The sequence below is a fragment of the Hipposideros armiger genome, unplaced genomic scaffold (assembly GCF_001890085.2).
Source record: "Hipposideros armiger isolate ML-2016 unplaced genomic scaffold, ASM189008v1 scaffold_12, whole genome shotgun sequence".
NCBI lineage: Eukaryota > Metazoa > Chordata > Mammalia > Chiroptera > Hipposideridae > Hipposideros > Hipposideros armiger.
In genome coordinates, this window is record NW_017731362.1 from 3,966,072 (window position 1) to 3,985,092 (window position 19,021).

At 37.6% G+C, this 19,021-nt stretch overlaps 1 protein-coding gene across 2 annotated transcripts in view; it reads left to right on the top strand.

Moving 5' to 3' along the window:
- TMOD3 (tropomodulin 3) overlaps positions 1-19,021 on the top strand; it is a 63,828-nt gene extending 44,807 nt beyond the window's left edge. Inside the window, exons 4-10 of one of the 2 annotated variants that reach the window (XM_019665670.1) lie at positions 354-476; positions 1,842-1,931; positions 5,410-5,540; positions 7,308-7,415; positions 10,496-10,639; positions 11,636-11,780; positions 16,101-19,021. In XM_019665670.1, coding sequence (XP_019521215.1) covers positions 354-476; positions 1,842-1,931; positions 5,410-5,540; positions 7,308-7,415; positions 10,496-10,639; positions 11,636-11,780; positions 16,101-16,135 — 776 coding nt within the window. In that variant the 3' untranslated portion in view covers positions 16,136-19,021. Of the gene's footprint in view, positions 1-351; positions 477-1,841; positions 1,932-5,409; positions 5,541-7,307; positions 7,416-10,495; positions 10,640-11,635; positions 11,781-16,100 lie in introns of both variants that reach the window. The other variant, XM_019665680.1, reaches the window with a different exon arrangement.

Genomic DNA, 19,021 nt, shown 5'->3' on the forward strand with positions numbered 1-19,021 from the left:
TTTTTTTTTAATCTCTTTAAAATTTTACAGATTTCTGTATTTATTCCTTTATTCGTATTTTTTGATTCAGTAATTGTAGAGTAACTCATAATTACTCCAAAAAGAGCCTACTTATCCTTCCATAAATGGGAAAATTTCTCAGTTGATTTGTTTATTTTTTTATTCCGACTTGTATGGCCAAAGTATTGCCCTGGAAACTTACAAAAACATATTGAAGATAAAGCAAAATTATTGTAGATGTTAATCTGGACTTTTTACTTTGGCTTCAATTACATATACTTTTAATAATTTTTGTTAGAGTAAAATAGTGATGAGTTAATTATAGTAGTGAAATTAACCTCTTTATTTTACAGGGAAAGTATTTATCCCTAAACAGAAACCTCTACAGACTTTTACAGAAGAAAAAGTATCTCTTGATCCAGAATTAGAAGAAGCTTTGACCAGTGCTTCTGACACAGAGTTGTGTGACCTTGCAGGTATCTTCTAAAACATTAATTTGTGAATGAGTGTGGAGGGAAGAGGAATACCAGCACACACCTATTCACATATATAGATGCTTCTTTTTCCTGCTAGCAAAGAGCGGTCGAATTAGTGACCACATATTTGGCTTTGTTTTTTTATACTATAAATCTGATATATGGAATTTCGTTTCTTTAAATTCTTTCAATGGTGAAATTTTTATATTAATGGAATTTATTTTATTATTGAAATCTTATCCCATGTTTCCCGTTTTTGAAAGTTTTTATAAAAATTTCTTATCAGGTTGTGCTCAGCTAGAAGCTGTCCCATCTGAGCACTGAAAAAGAGTCTCCAGGGTTGACTGCTGTCCCATTTGATCAGAAAGATCCCAAAATGGGTAACTGGAAAGCAGAAGAAACAGTCAGCCCTGAGCTTGACTTAGGACTTCCCCAAGTTTTCTGAAGTTATGGAACGCTCCAAACTTACCTGTTATTTTAATCATTTCAGGTTTTTTATCTGGACCAGTATCTTCCCCAGCTACCTCCATGTACGCCCATTTTCCTAGATAGTAAAATATGACGCAGGGGGAGATCTTACTCTCAAGTAACCCCAAGAACTAACATTTAAAGGAGCAGTGATGGTCCTTTGGGAATGACTTAGGAAAAGGACAATCAGGGTATGGTCCCAGAGCCAGAGCAGGTGTCTTATTCCTGGGGGGCTGAGGACTGATGGGTTTGTAAATGGTGCATTCATCAGAATGGAATGAATGGGCCAGGGGCACACTGTAGCTTCTGCTTCGTTTATGCAAAAGGGCATCAAAACCAAAACCAAATGTATTTCTACTGTCATTTGAGGAATGCTACTTTAAGGTTAAATATGAGAATTCAACTATACATTTAGTATTCTACTCTTGGCTAAAATACGAATGTAAATTAATATGAGAGTTATTAACAAATTTAAAAATAGTGAAGGTTAAGTTAAAAACCTGCCTTCTGTAGCATGATGTTGCTAGAAACCTTGTAAAAAGGATGAACAGCAAAACAGATCATTTCAATTTTCCCTGTAGCCACCAGATGGAGCTTAAGCATAGATTTACATTTAGGGTTAGGCTGGCTTCCACTGTGTGTCTGGTTCAGAAATGTGGGGAAATCTAAATTCAGAAATGGGGGGAAAATAATAAGGGCATTGGTGAGAAAGAGATTGTAAGTGATTTTTCATCACATTGTCTCCCTGTTTTTGGTTGCACAATCTGAATTTAATTGAGTAGAAAAATATCCAGAGAGTGTTAAAATCATTTGGTAGAAATTTTTGGTTGTGAAGTTAATTCTTTATGTTTAAAACTGATGGAAATTAAAAATAACTTTCTTTTTCTACATTTATAGCTATTCTTGGGATGCACAATTTGATAACGAATACACAGTTCTGTAATATAGTGGGAAGTAGTAATGGTGTCGACCAAGAACATTTTTCAAGTAAGTACTTACAATGCTTTGTGAATTCCAATCCTTTGTTATATATATTTTGTTTTTTCCATGTATCGACTTCAGTATATAGATATCAAATGTTATGTATGTATACTGGAAACCTAAGATTCTACTTGGATGGTATTGACATAGAAAACCACTGAAAATAAAATATGAACTATTTTATGCTTAGTGTATCAGCAAATGTAATATGAACCACTCTCACCTCACTGAATAATATTGTGCTGAACTGTGTAAGAGCTAATCAAATTTGGCTTTTGTTGACATTCTTTTTTCAATGTTAACTAATTTTTCAAGAAATCCACAACAATGCTGACAAAACTACGTTATAAAATCAAATTCAAGAGAAACCACAGAACTATTCAGCCCCTAAACCTCTTAGTCTGATACAAAGTATTAAATAGCTTAAAGCAAAACTTTTTTGAAAATTTACTTCTAGGATGCTTTAAAATTACCAAAGTAATACATACTTTTGTAGCATAATTTAACATTACCTGAGTGTATAAGGTAAGAAGCACAAATGTTTGGTCATAGCCATTGTGCCTTCTACTCCCCACACCCCTAACTATTAATTTGGTATGTAGCCCTCTAGACTTTGTACTGTGTTTATGCAAACTTCACACACACACACACACACACACACACACACACATATACACACATACACACACGCTATACATAGTCTTTTCGTTTGTTTTACAAAAATGGGATCATACTATAGGTATTTCTTGCAACTTAATTTAAAAAAAATACTATTGGCTGATTTTTTTTAATGTTGACTATGTTCTGTGCACAGCTCTTGAATGTGATTTGTTCTCATTTAATCCCTATAATAATTCTATGAAATAGGTATTATTATAATCCTTAATTTGTACGTGAGGGAGCTGAGGTTTTAGAATGATTAAGTAACTAACTTGAATGTCACACAGTGGTGAGGATTTTAACCCATGCTATATTGTATATCACTTAGCTATATATCATGTTTCCTGGTTAGTACATACAGAGCTACCTCATTCAAACATCTGTATAGCACTCCATTTTATTAATGTTCTATAATTTGGCCATTCCCCCTATTTTTTAGCTTTTTGTTGTAGAAATGTTGAAGCATACCTAATATAAGAGAAAATAATATATCCATCACCCAGCTTCAGCTATTTTTAACATTTTGCCAGCCTTGTATCATCCATTGTCTACCTCTCTCCCCACTCCTACCACTTTTTTTTTCCTGGAATATTTTAAAGCATATCCTGTTCATTTGTATGACTTTACCCATAAATATTTCCATATATGTCTTTCCCAAATAAAGACTTTTATTTTAACATGCCATTATCAAACTTAAAAATTAACAGTAATCCTTCATGTTACCGAGTCCATGTTCAGACTTGCCCTATTTTCTCAAAAGCATCATTTTGCAGTTGGTTTGTTAAAACCAGAATCCAAATAAGGGTCACACATTCATTGTATTTGGTTGTCATTGGTTCCAGTTTTTCTTAATTTCCTAATAGTTCTCCTTAACCTCTTTCCCGCTTTCTTCATGCCATTTATTTCTCAAAGAAACTGGGCTATTATTAGTCATGTAGAATTTTCCACATTCTGGATTTGGCTGATTCCAACCTTGTGCCTTCATTTTACATGTTTCCCTATCTCTTCTTAGGTTTCTGTAAACTATTATTTTCTAGAGGCTTGATCAGATTCAGGTGCAGTTCTTTTGGTTTTTGTTTCTTGGCAAGAATGTTTTCTGTGAGGTGATTGAATCACAATAGGAAGCATACCAAGTCTGGTCATTCCTCTTTGGGGAATGTGTTAATATTGACCAGTGGGTTCAAATATTGGCAGCCTGATCCATCCATTTAAAGTTTCCCATGAACTTTTCTTAATGGTTCAGCATCCCATTGACTGGATCCATTTATTTTATTAGGGAGCAACCCTCCTTAAATATAATACATACATTCTGTGGAGCAGGGGAAGAAATCTTTTGGTTTTTATAAAATTGAAAATTGAGGAAGAACTCGTTCAATTTTCCATTCAGTGAGGAAGCTCTTCTCCAGCCCACTTGGTCTGCCATCTTGAAGAAGACTGTCCTGCTGAACTTCCTGGAGAGGAAGCTCACTTTGTTCTTTAGCAGAGCTCTGTTAGGAAGCACCTCTTTGTACTGAGCCAAACTCTGCCTCCTGGCAGTCTACACCTGTTCTGACCCAGCCTTCAGAACAACCTGAAATTTCTCTCTTCTCCTTCCACAGGATAAATCTGAAAACAATGAGGATTCTTTATTTTAATATATACTTCCAGATCTTTCAACTGTCCCCAGAAAAATAATTTTCAGACCTTCGTCTAAGTTGATTTCCTTAGAATGCTGTGTGTGTGTGTGTGTGTGTGTGTGTGTGTGTGTGTGTGTGTGTTTATTTGAAAAGAACAAGTTACTCTTAGAGGGAATTTATTGGATGAGTAAATGATATACCTTGTCTTAAGGTGAGTTTTGCTCCTAAAAGCTAGAGGAGGGCAGATGGGAAGAACTAAGCCAGACAGTGACCCTGTCAGTCTTCCCATGTCAGCTCTTAACTTTTTTGTGGTCATTTGCTTCTTTGAGAATCTAGTGCTATCGGTGCTCTCCCCAGAAAATTTATCGATAAAAGTTTGCCTGTCTGGGTGTTCATAGACCTCCATACACATCTCAAAGCATCCTTGTATCTCAGAGGGTTTGAGACTTCTAGGTCCTCTTTCAACTTTGTGTAGTTGGATCCTGACCATGTGTGTTGGCATAGTGTATATGGTGAGGATTGGAGGTAGGAGTGAAGGAGGGCAGTAATTTTGGGCATTTCTGCCTCAGTAGACTTGTGTGTACCATTACTGCTCTGTTCCCCCATTCCCTATTCCTACTATTCTTCCTAATAGAGAGTTCTCCCCCTTTCCCATTGCGTAGTACTCCCCATGGGAAGAAGAGGTAGTGTGTCCTTCCATCATCTTAGTCTTCCCATCGAGGCTCTAGTTCCTCAAGTCTGTGATTTTTCATTCCTTTACAGTAATTACTAGATCTCAGACAAAATGATATGAAGTGTTAGATTTGATCATATTTGAACTTTATCTTAAACATTGCTAAAAATAAATGAGATCATTGGTTTGTGTTGTCAAGTGTATTTTAGTGGTAAAGATACCTTGTAATATACCAAGAAGAAGTGAAAATATAATTTTTGAAGGCTGATACATTGCAAAGAAATGTTGAATTATGTTTTGTATATATTCAATTAAATTTTATTTGAGTGCTTTAAATGTGTGTCAATACATAAAGGATCATTTAGAAATTGTGGAGAAGAAACTTTTAAATTAGTTCTACTGAAAGAGAGAGAGAGAGAGAGAGAGAGAGAGAGAGAGAGAGAGAGTGTGTGATATGTATTAGCAAGTTAATATATGCATCCACTGGAATAGTGTCAACCAGTGAGACTCTTGCTCTTCTCATTTGTGACTACAGATGTGGTAAAAGGTGAAAAGATTCTTCCGGTCTTTGATGAGCCACCAAATCCAACCAATGTTGAAGAGAGTTTAAAGAGAATTAAAGAAAACGATGTTCGTCTTGTTGAAGTTAATTTGAATAATATAAAAGTAGGTATACTAAACAAACAACATTTTGAATTGCGTTGAGTTAGGTAGATCTAGGATGAGAGCCAAGTAGTTTTGATATAGTATAATTCTTTCTACTTAAAGGTAAAGTTTTTTCTCCGAACAGTATGCTAACATAGATCCCTTCATATTTTAGAAATTAAAGTATTACAGTATTATTTGGACTTGTTTTTTAAAAAGTATCATATAAAAATGTAAACCCTACAGACTGTCAGTGCAAATTTCTCTGGCTTCCAAAGTACTGCTTACTTTTAGGAGCATTTGTCTTTTGGGATTTGTTTTTTAAATCGTGTTTCTTAAGGTATAATTTATATTTAGTAAAATTCTCCCTTTTTAGTGTATAGTTCTATGAGTTGTAACAAATGCATACAGTTGTACAACCATCACCACAATCAGATGTATTATAGAACATACCACACCCCTTTGTCCTCATTCTCTGACCCTATGTCTAGCCCCTGTCAATCACTAATCTGTTTTAAACCTGTCAATCACTAATCTGTTTTTCCCTATCATTTTGACTTCTCCAGAATGTCATATAAATATAATCACGTAGTATGTAGCCTTTTGAGTCTGGCATCTTTCAGTTAGCAAAAGCATTTGAGATTCACCGTGTTGCATATCAGTAGTTTGTTCCTTTGTATTATTGGATAGTGTTCCATTGTGTGGATATGGTGCAATTTGTTTATCCATTCACCAGTTGATAGACATATGGGTTGCTTCCAGTTTGGGTTGATTATGAGTAAAGCCACTGTATACATTCACATGCAGTCATGTTTTGTGTAAACATGTTTTCATTTCTCTTGAGTGAATACCTTGAAGTGGGCTTTCTGGGATCTTACAAGGAGGTTTTAAATGTACCTCTTGGAGGAAAGAAGGAAAAAATGAGTTACAAGGGCATAGGGATAGTTAATTACCAAAGAGTAAGTTCAAATTATCCCTTGGGTATTGGCCGTTGCGTAATAGCTTCATTACAAATTCCTCATTTTGAACCTTGTTTTATCTGAATTGCAGTTGGAGGGAGCATCTGGAAATTACAAGAACCTAGGGAATAAGACCTCTGCACTCCATTAGTGGGTGTTTCTTCCTGTGAGTGGAGGGAAAAATGCCTTGGAAAAAGCTAATATCCCTAGTTGCTCACTAATTTTATTCTTAAAAATTTAATTCTCATATATCTCTGTCTCTAAATTAACAGTAATGATCTGAAAATAACCAAGCTTCAGGGAATTGAAGTCTTAGTACTAAAGGGAAAAATTAGTGCCTTCTAGAACTATATCTTTCCACATTTCATGTAGTGTAGGGTTAATCTCTCTTAATAACTTGTGGCTTAAAGGACTGAGAACAAACAGTATGTCATCTGCCTCAGGAATCATACCCATTAGAGATGTGCTCCCATATCTTTCTCTTTGTAGAAAGCGGATCCACTTTGAATACTCAGGTGTTGACTTCTTTTAATATGAATAATTAAATGTAGAATAAGAAGGAGTTTCTTTAACCTAAATGCTAGAGAAATGGTGATATGTATGTACTCTGCTCTAGGTCAACAGTTTGTGCAAATGTACCGTAATACAGAAGTCAAATAGATATGGAGGAGGCTGAGTTATTTGTTTTCACTTGTAGACTAACTGTTGTGTGTTTATATAATTTCTGAGTACATTTTAACAAGAAATATAAATACAGATATATTTGAGTAATAAACCGAATGTCCTGAAAACTGACATGTAATAATGTTTCATATTATTATCTTTCAAGAATATTCCAATTCCAACCCTAAAAGATTTTGCAAAGGCTTTGGAAATCAACACACATGTGAAGCATTTCAGTCTGGCAGCCACACGGAGCAATGACCCTGTTGCAATTGTAAGTAAGCTACCATGGATAACACCTGAATTATGACTACATGCCAGGGTATGTTACAGAGGTGGCTGAACTGTGATTTTATGAACAAGATTTACTCCCTTTTTTCAGTTGATATTTAGCTTACTATTAGGCAATACCTGATTTACTACTCTTTTATGTTAATTTTTCCTTTATTTCTTTCCTGTAATTTTTTAAAACATAAATGGAGTCATGGAATATATGTTGTTCATCAACTTAATTTTTCACTCAACAGCAGTTCTTAGAGATATTTTTGTATCAGTACATAAAGTTCCACGGCATTTTTTAAAAGATTTTTTTGAAGAATTGGGGGAGGGAACAGTTTTGGGGAATCAGGGAAGAGGAACAGACAAGTTGCTGTCCTTTTTTTATTCTTCAGTCTAGTTGTGGAGGACGTCACTTCACTGTCTCATGCTGGTATTGTGATCATTGCGCTCTTCCCAGCTAAGGCAGATCATTGGACAGCCGCTCACGGCTGCCGGCCACTCACGGTAGCTCACAGCAGCCCACTGCAGCCCCTTATGCCATCGCCGGTGACTCAGCAGCCCAGCTGCAGGTCGAGCTGTTGTTCACCATCTTAGCTGTAGAGGGCGCAGTGTCACTCTACATGTGGGATCCAAACCGGCGGCCCTGCTGCTCAGAGCTCACGCTTCCAAGCCAAATCTTAACCAATGAGCCACTTGGCCAGCCCCCACGGCATTTTTCTAACAGCTGCAGAAGATTCCACTTATGGATCTATAGTGTTAGAATTTGTCAAATGTTTTTTCTGTGTCTCTTGAGATGATCATGTGGATTTTGTCCTTTATTATGGTGTATTGTGTTGATTAATTTTTGTATATTAAATCAACCTTGCATTCCTGGGATATATGCTATTTGATCATGGTGTGAACGTTTTTCTACACGCTTTGAGGCCACCACTTTCTTTGATTCTCCTCCTGCCTCACTGGACATCCCTGCTCTGGTCCCTATGCTGGTTCCTCCTCCTCTCCCCAATCTCTAAGCAGTGGAAAGGCCTCGGGCTCGATCATAGGCCCTTTTCTTTCTCTGTCTACACTCACTTTCTGAGTGAACTCATTCCATTTCATTGCTCTATATTATCTATATATATATTGATGATTCCCAGTGTTATTATTTCCAATCTGTAACTCTCTCCTGAACTCCATGCTTTTTTCCAGCTATCTGTTTAACAGCTTTACTTGGATGTCTAATAGACATATCAAATTTAAGTCCCAAACCAAACTTCTAACTTCCATCCCATATCTGCTTCTCTCACACTTTTTCTTTTCTCACTAAATGGCAACTTCATTCCTTCATTTGCTCAAGACAAAAAGAAAGGGAGTTACCCTTGATTTATCTTTCTCAAAACCTTAAATGTATGTCCAGCCCTGTCTTCAAAATATTTCTTGAATGCAACCACTTCTCACCATTTTCACAACTACCACCCTGGTCTAAGCCAGTATCTTCTCTCATCTGGATTATTGCTATAGCCTCTAAATTGAGCTGTCTGCTTCCATCTTACCTACCCCAAAGCCAACTCTTGACACAACATCAAAAGTGATTCTTTTAAAACTTAAGCTTAATTATCTCATTCCTATATTACTCAGAACCTTCCATCAGCTCACTGTCTGAATAAGTAAATAAAATGTTTCATTGGCCTTATAAGGCCTTCCATGAGCAGACCTCTCCTTCACTTGCCCCTTGTTTCATTCTACTGTAGCCCTACGGCCTTCCTACTCTTCCTCAGAAATGCCATGCAAGCTCCCAACTCAGAGCCTTTATACTTGTTCTTCTTACCAAGAACTTTCTCCCTCAAGATATCCCACATATTTCACTTCATCACTTTGTCTTTGCTCAAATATCACCTTCTAGGCAAGGCCTTTCCTGACCACCCTACATAAAATAGCAACCCAACCCCTACCCCCACCACTCCCCATCTGCCCTACTTTGCCTTTTTTCCTCCTCTGTGGCTCTTTTTACCATCTGACATTACATTTTGCTTCCTTATTTATCTGAATCCCTCCCTCCCCTACCCCCACTAGAATGCAAGTTCCATTAGGCAGGGACTTGTATGTTTTATTTCTGAATTTCCAGAGCAGTACTAATCAAATAATAAACCATCAATAATATTGGAATAAATACGTGTACAGAGGATGAATAAGGAATTTGTTCTAGGCCACATAGCTAGTTGTTGCTAATAGAAAGTAGAAACAAGTGTGTAGATATCTGTCCCAAGTCCTTTCTAGTATCCCTCTCCCTGCCCCCCATTGCCTTTTTTTTATTTGACCTTGCGTTTGACCCCTCTGAGGGGCTTTTTTATATAAACTCACATTCATATTCTAACTTCTGTCTTTCTTCTTCTCTCTTCCTCTCCCTTCCCCTCTCCCTCTCTCCCCCTCTACTTCCTCTTCTCACTTACAGGTTTCTGTTAGTTCATTAATATGGTGTTCATTAAGCACTGGCTCAAATGTACTACTGTATCTTGTGAGAAATGTAATGGAAGCTGATTGAAGACATAGCATTCCTTGAAGAATTGAATATTTGGTTAGCCCCTTCTCCGAAGTCTTTGTGCTCTTGCAGTTCTAGTTGTCTGATCTTTTTTGGCCTTCTGCCTTACACATTCCTTTTGGTCTCTGCCTTGGAAATTAGTTCATAATTTACCCTCATTTTGGCCTCGCAGTAAGCCAGCTGCAGCAGGACCCAAATAAGAAAAGATGTTCCAAAGAGACATTGATGAAGTTAGTCCTACACAGAAACTGACAGAAAGTATGAGACACTCAGGAGAAAGAAGCATGACGTAGGGTGTGAATGAACCTAAAAATGTGAAAAGCTGTGGAAAATGCTAACAACAGAGAATTACATGTGACAAAAAAAATCTAAAGATTGTGACAGGGTACATGTGCAAAGTAAATACATGTGAGACCTGTGAGGTAAGTGTCAAGCTAAAATAATCTAATGAGAAACAGTCAGGCAGTTATGTTAATTAGCATATTTGTTTATGGCATGTACAGTGTGTAATAGGTGCTGTTGAATTTTAATCTCCAAATATTTTCTTTAATTTCTAGGCTTTTGCAGATATGCTGAGAGTAAACAAAAATTTGAAGAGTTTAAATATGGAGTCCAACTTTATTACAGGAGCTGGTATTCTAGCACTGATTGATGCTTTAAGAGATAATGAAACCCTCACAGAGCTCAAGATTGACAATCAGGTCAGTGTGCTGCAGCAGTAACTTGGAGGAAGCTGCTGCCCACGTTGCTGCGTGGGGCCCGGGACTCAGGAGGCGGTGGGAGGAGGACTTTCAGGGAGCCGTTCAGGAAGCTGGTGGTATGAAAGGGCATGAGAGCACATGTGAGGCACCTAGAATATTAACTTAGTATTTATTTTTTGTATTCGTTCTTAGTATATTCATAGAGTTGTGCAACCGTCACCACTATCTAATTCCAGAACATTTTCATAACCCCAAAAAGGAGCTCCATACCCATTAGCAGTCACCCCCCACCAGTCCCTGGGAACCACTAATCTATTTTCTGTGTTTATGCATTTGCCTATTTTGGACAGTTTGTGTATATAGAATTATCTAATATGCAGTCTTTTGTGTCAGCTTTCTTTCATTTAGCAATATGTTCTGGAGTTTCATCCATGTTGCAGCATATATGAGTACTTATTCCTTTTTATGGCTGAATAATCTTCTGTTACATTTGGGTTTTCTACTTTTTGAATATTAGGAATAATGCTGCTGTGAACATTCTTATACAAGTTCTTATAGGAATGTGTTTTCACTTTTAATGGGTGTGGACATAGGAGTGGAATTGCTAGGTCATATGATAACTCTGTTTAACTTTTTGAGGAATAGCCAAATTGTTTTCCACCACAACTCCACCATTTTCCATTCCTACCAGCATGTCTGAGGGTCCCAGTTTTTCCAAGTTCTTGCCAACCCTCGTTACTGTTTGTCTTTTTTATTACTGTCATCCTGTGGGTATGAAGTGGTATCTCATTGTGGTAATCCACAATTTTTTGTGGATTAATGATCTATACCGAACTTTAAAATTTTGTTTCTCTTATGTATGTTATAAAAATTGGGGAAATTTAAAAAGACCAACAGAATCAGCATGTACCGCAATGTCTTACTTCGTCTTGACTTACCTTGAAAAGTATTTTGATCTAGTTTATTAATACTGTTCTGTATTTCTGATTATTCCAGAGGCAGCAGTTGGGGACGGCTGTAGAAATAGAAATGGCCAAGATGCTCGAGGAAAATACAAATATCCTTAAGTTTGGATATCAGTTTACGCAGCAGGGTCCCCGAACCAAGGCAGCTAATGCTATAACAAAAAACAATGACTTAGGTAAGACATATGCAGTATCAAATGAAATTTCTGAATTGTACCATTAAGCTAATGTATTAGAGGAACTTTTTTTACTTTTAAAATAAATTTTAACAGAGTGAGATTATTGGGCCTTTGTTTCTAAAGTCTGCACAATCCTTTTTATACTGATTGAATCAGAGTTCAGTTTAAGTGAGGTTGTAGTGATTATTGGGATGGTTAGTGGGTAAAGTTTACTTCCCGTGACAATCATTTCACAGCTTTAAGCGAACAAAGTTTTCTACAACAAGCATTACACTAAGTGCTTCCTATAATAAAGATTTTGTTGCCAGCTATAAGTCACCCCTGGGAGCTATTGAAACAAAGACTTCAACATTATAGGAACGTTTTTGCCCTTTTTATCAAACAGACCGAGGGAAAATTCAACTTTATTGATAAAATATAGAATAACTATAATTTTAACCCTTCTTATAGTCAGTGGTATGTAAATGTTTGCTATACTTACCAGTCTCTCTAACACAGCTATTACTGGGCAGTTGGTCTTGTCACTGCACACATTTAGCTCAGTAGTCTCCCATTCTTGCATGGTTCCTATTGAATTGCTGAGGCTTGTGGCTTCTACTTGAACTATATTTTCCAGCCAAGGCTGAATTCAAAAATATGATGCTTATAATTTTGTTTCTACATGTTTCCAAAAATCAACTCTTAAGTATGGTGTTTGTCATTGAAATACTCATATTTTAAAATATGCGTTAGACAAGAATTAAAATAGAACTTCTTAAAGGGAGTAACATTTCAAAGTGATGCAGTTCATTTAAGCTTCAGCCACATTTGAATTGAATTTGTATTCTTTAAAGGTTTTTGGAGCAGAAAAAATACAGCTTCGTAATCCAGATCACTGGGGAAAAGAAAATACTAGCTTAAACTCTTTCTGTCCTTTCATGACTATAGTTTCCCATAGAAGATTTTAGTCTCTTGCTTTTTAAAAGAGAAAATTGGTGTGTTTTGGTGTATTTTTGATTCTAGATGGCATGTGCAAAGTCATGTTAATTATTTTAGTATTGGTTCACTAGTTGGTTTCTGTATTTTCCTTCAGGTGTTTAATTTTGCTTTTTAGAATCATGTTTCCCAAGTCTGACTAAACTTCACAAATAATTGGAGAGCTTCAAGACATATAGATTATTGGCTTGAAAAAAGTTTTTACTTAGTAAGTTAGTTATACTTCATTGTAATTATCTATTTTCAAAGCTTTTTTTTAAAGTTTTTTGAGGGCAGGGACCATGTCTATCTGTTGAATCCACAACTTTCTTAAAACCATGCCTGACAATAGTAGGTACTTAATAAAGATTTCTGAAGTGAATAAGGAAAGCGATAGAAATTGAACCCTGCTTAGAGTTACAATTTTCTAGTAACTGCAAAGCCATAAACTTAAGCAAAAAGCATCCTCTGTTTTTCCTCTCCTCTGAAACTACCTTAGCTGTCCCAGGATCCCAACAGATTTGTAGCCCCAGCCATTTCTGTCACCTGTGTCCCTCCCAGCAGGCAGGTGGTCCCAGCAGCTGTCATTGCAGGAGAGCAGCACAATGAGAACCACGTCAGTGACAGGGATGCCAGCCTGTGCAAGGCCTCAGCACTTGTGCTCTTCTGAGGGGCCTGTTGTGGCAGATGGGTGATGAGGGGACAGATAAAAACTATTTCCTAGACTGCTTTGTGTTGACACTGAGCAGTTGAGTAGCTGTCCAAGGCCGTGTGTGACAGACGTGAGGAGGCCGTGCTAAAGAAGTTGTGGTCTGACACAAAGCAGAACTGAGAACCAAAAGCTTTGTGCAGGTAGCTCTGTTGACCACCCCCACCACCGCTCCACCCCTCCCACCACCATCCACCTCCACCCAATGCTGTTTCATTCTGATCCAAACTAGATTTTCAGACATGAAATCTCTATTCTCAGGTATGAAATGAGAATGAGTACATTCCTACAGTGTGGAATTGCATGGATAAAAGGTCAGATTTGGGAGCAAGCAAGTTATTTACATGCTGAGGACAGCCTGCAAATTTTTTTTTTTTTAAAAATTTTTATTGGGGAATTGGGGGGATGGGAACAGTGCTGGGGAATTGGGGGAAGGGGAACAGACAAGTTGCTGTCGTTTTGTTCTTCAATCTAGTTGTGGAGGATGTTGCTTCACTGGCCCAAGTTGGCACCATCATTGCGCTCTTCTCTGGCGAGGCAGATCAGTCGCCGGCTTCTGGACGGCCGCTCACTGCGGCTGCTGGCCGCTCACGCTGGCTGCTGGCTACATACGGTAGCCCATGGCAACCCACTGCCACAGGGAGTGCAGCCTACACCGTCGCCGGCGACTCATAGCAGCCCAGCTCCAGGTTGAGCTGTTGTTCAGCATCTTAGCTGTGGAGGGCAGTGTCACTGGCCCTCATATGTGGGATCCGAACCGGGGCCCTCTGGCATCCCAAGCGAGTTCTTAACCATCGCGCCACTCAGCCGGCCCCAGCCTGCAAATTTTATAACTGACTCCCATAGCAAGAGGCTGCCTCCAGAATAAACTTCTTAGTACTTACCACTTGAAGCTAACAATAAGAAAGAGATGTCAGCAGATTAAGAGGGAATGCTGGGAGAAGCACTTAGATTACATGGTAAAGAACTTAGATTTCTTTGGATTTTATGTGGGAAGCATTTGGAAGCCATTTTAGGCCACTGGATACATGATAAAAATGCTAGTTCAAAAAATTATTCTTATTACTCTTCTAGAGATAGAGAAGATACGAGGTTAGTTTTATTTCCCAGCCAGCCCCCAGCCAACGGCTGGACAAGCTCTTACGCACGCCATGGAGTGTCTGGTCTCAGCCATTGAAGGCCAGTAAGAGGAGCCAGCAGTCAGAAGCGCATGAGAGCAGAGCACCTGTAGCCTGGCCAGGAGGCCAGGTGCATCTATTGGCTTTTCATTCTTCTGTAAAACAGTCGATTCAAGCTGAACAATGACAGCTGCCTTCCTACTTGCTTCCATAGACAGAATAGAGTATAAAATTAATAGACCAAAAATCTAACTTAAACAGAGGAACTTACTGATAAGAGTATCAAAACCAATAATGTGTAAATGCAAATTCTGTAACTGTAAAAGCTAAATTGGCTTTCCACAGCCTAAAAAAGATGGCTTGCCAGGCTGTCAGGACCCTCCCATAACCCGTCTGTGGTAGGTGATGAAGCTGAGTACTCTCTGTGGGGTGTTGACTGTGTTCTCAGTACTGCGCTAAGCAGCTTGCTGTGCCTTTAACTTCCCAGCCATAAGGCACAGACACTATTATTCTCCTGTTACAGAGAATGAGCTGAGGCTCAGAGAGGTTCACTCACTTGCCAAGGAGCACACTACAGAGAAATGACAGCACCATGATTCCTACTCTGTTTGTTGCCGGCTCCAGAGCCTGTGCTTTTTGTCCTCTCTTGATAGGGCTTGGCCACCATGCTGAGGAGCCCTGACCTGGGGCTCTGGGCAAAGCTCCCTGGTGGTTGATGGGTGAGAGCAAAGGTAGCAAGACCCTAAAGTGGAAGGCTGTGCCCTGCCATGGAACACAGCCTAGTGGTTCGGGGTCACCAGTCCATGAGGAGGCTGGGGTGCATGTGCCTCAGCTCTGTGCTTTGTCCTCTACTCCATCAGATGGACTAGCTGGCTGACCTCTGGCAGCCACACTACATGGTAGCCAGCTGTGATCTCACCACATTACCAGGGCCTAAGAGTTTTATCACTTTGCATTTGTTGTTTTGTCAGAGCTCTGAGCTGGTTCATTTTGTAGGAGACAAGAGAAGGAAAATGTGGAGTGCAGAGTAGCAAGTCACCTAGAAAAGTGACAAAACTGTTTTTGGTATGTTCTTTCACAGACTAAGGAAATAAATTGTAGTGTCTAATCAGAAGAGCATGCAAATAGTTACTGTTAATACTTTCTAAGCCCAGCTGCCTGAGAGCCATTTCAGAATTTAACACAATAATTCATCATTTTTAATGGAGGTATAAACTTTTTTAATAAGCAAATGAGACAGGCACAGTGACTTGAAGGTGGTAGCTAAACACTGTTTTAGATTTCTAGCAGGGCCGTAAGCACAGGTGAGCTTAGGACACGTAGTTCTCATTTAGAAGCCCCGTATTTCTCAACAGGTAAATGACAAGGATGAAGGAGGTGAAATTTTTTATTTTAATGGTCACGTGAACTGGAAACAGGCATTTCAATTTTGTATTGTCTATAACTGGATTATACAGAAACTTGTTTGTAACAAGCAAGTTAACCTTGTACAAACTAACAGATTTCAAAAATACTTTCTTTTATTTTTTCTCATAGTTCGCAAGAGACGAGTTGAAGGAGACCACCAGTAAGTCCCCCAAGGTATAACCTTTGGAAGACTTCGAAAGCTCACCAAAGGCTTGTGTTGGTGATACCAGATGTAAAACTTTCCTGGGTAGAAGGGAAAAGACTGGAAATCTTTCTTTCTTTTTCTAAACTACATGTATCTTTTTTTTAGTTTGGTACAACTTTCAAATTGTAAAATCAATAGTAGGTGATATTTTATATTTTAAAGTGTTTTTTCTACTTTCTGCTAAAATCCATTTTAATTTAGCTTGAGTGATTTATGTTGGATTTTGGGTTAAGAAATACAATTATTAAAAAACAGGAAGTCCTAGAGAACAATATGAACACTTTAAGAACCAATCTTTCTTAAACCCAAAAGGGCCGTCGCTGATATCAGGACTGCTGTTGCACCTCTTAGGTACAAGGCATTTCCTTATTCTAGGACATGGAGACTTTTCCACATTTTAGAAGACATGAGCTTGGCACAAATGTGCTTTGTGCTTCTATTAAGAAAGCCCAATGCCAGAATTTTAAAACAGATTGACTCAAAAATCTCATCATCTGTTTAGAAGTAAAAGCAGATCTCTAGGAGAGAAAATAGTCTCCTGTGCATTTCGGGTTGCTGCACTTGTCTGATGTGTTTTAAAAGGATAGTGACATCTAAATTCATTACAGTTTTTATTTTATTTAATAATGTGGGCATTATTAAGTTTTTGTGAAAGCCCATAGTTAAAAGCACCTGAATAGGAAAGCTATTTTCTTTCCTGAGAAGGCATATAGCCAACTCTCGGTTATTTAGGGTAAAACAAAAAAAGAAAGCTGTTGTTAAATACATGAAATCAAAGATAACAAACATGATGGAGGTTAAGTCTGAGGAGCACACAGAACAGTCATTTAACTGATGGTTACTGTAAATGAGAAACTGGCATGTATATAAACCAAGTGTTGCACAGTTTAGTGAGAAGTTTCTTTACGCAATGCAGAATTCTTTAAACGGTATTTAAAAAAAACAAAAAAACGGTATATTTAATCACTTGCTACAAATTTTCCAACCAGTAAGGAAAACAGATCTTCTTCATAAGCCCAATTTTTACTCTGTTTCCTTTCATCTTGTACTTTTTTGTCCATATTGTGTAAAAGTAATTTCTCATAACAAAGGTTGTCTTCCTGTTACTCAAAGTATGAAAGTGACAATTGAAGCGTACTGTGCTGGGAAGACTGACTGCAGCACCACCAGTGCAATAGAGGATTTGGACCTGTATCCAGGCCGTTTCCAGGGCAGCCGCAGAAGCAGGAGATGGAAGCATCACCACCGCTACTGAAGGCAGGGAGGGGAAAGGAATCTGAGCAATCCTGGCCTCAAAAATGCAGGCCTGTCTGTATCACTAACAGGGAGATTTTTCTAAAGGGAAGATCTCGTTTCAGAGGAGTGGAGAGGTCTGTAGTTAATGTTTGAAATTGAATTACAAAATGTCTACCCCTCTGGCTTGGGGTGGACAGTTTACCCAATGAGGTAGGCAGCTTCTTGTGTACTATGGTAATAAGCCTTCTTAAGGTGTTTTTGTTTCTTTGAATCAGTGTCCAGTGCTTTAAAGGGGCCAAAGATTTACTTTGCACTATTCCCTTGCGGTTATAGGCTGCTGATTTTTTTTTTTTTTTCAGTTAGCAAGTTTCTTTCTCTCTCCCTCTCTCCCTCCTTTTCATATACAACTTTGGAAATGTACTTGATTTAAGAGACTGCACTGTTCCAGCAGGGTGGGGCGCAAGCATGGAGCAGGTAGGTTAGGCTACCATTACACTTTCAGCTAGGCTGCCTTGCTTGCCCTGTCCTGTAAGACAATACATTGATAAGTATGTTACCCCTTCCTCCCATAAGTTGTTTTTTTTGTTCTTTTTTTTAACATAGGTAGGTAGAATTGTATATCATACTTATGGGTAATATCTTTTTCACTTATTATTTATCAAAGTTTGAAGAAGTTGAGTGTTTTGCTTGTACCATTCCAGTTCGGAGTTACAACAGTTCATTATGTAATTGAAGAAAAGATTTCTTCATAAATAACTTTAAAGATGAACATTCATCCTATTGAATGCAGAAAAATCTTTCAAGAATTGTAATTACAAGGGAGAAAACTGATGTTTACTTTGATCTTTAAAAATCCGGCACCTCTTAACCTTTTAATAACTCTCAGAATTTCTACATTGCTCTAAAATTTTGTAATAGATTACGGTTGATTTTTTTAAATCAAGTAGTCTTGATTTTTAAACCAAAGGTATTCTAAGACCTTAAGTTTTGTAGTCTAACCAGTTTAAACTTATCTGGTTATCTAATCAAAAATATTCTTTACATTATTAAATTGCTGTTTTTTAAAAGTTTGTAACTTCCCGTTTTATAAAATTTTATATTCATATTTGACGTTCTAAGTTTTCCATTATGTCTACATGAAATTGTATGTATTTTAAAAGTTAATATTAACTGCTAATATTTGTTATTAAAATGGATTTTGGTGCTATATACTTGTAGCGAAAGCCTGGTAGAAATCTAAAATGTAGGTGAAATACATTTTCTAAGGGTGCCTGTCATTTAAAAGACCAAGTAAACATTTTGTGTTTAAAAAAATTAGATTGTTAGAGACTTCAAGAATTACCTTGATGGTTAAATTGCAGATTCTTGTTATTTGAATGAAATAACCCGCACATTTGCTTTATGCACTGTGTGCACTCTGGAAAAGTTACATGTAAATAGAACTCTGTAAATCATTTTTCCATTGACAGTATCTGATGTATTTTCATTTTTAAAAAGGGATGCCATGGTATAAAAAAATTAGAAGAAATGTTTTGATAAAATGTTAGTCATGTTCTATTGTACATTATTTTAAACCCTTGCAGCCATTAAAATAAGATGAAAAGATTCA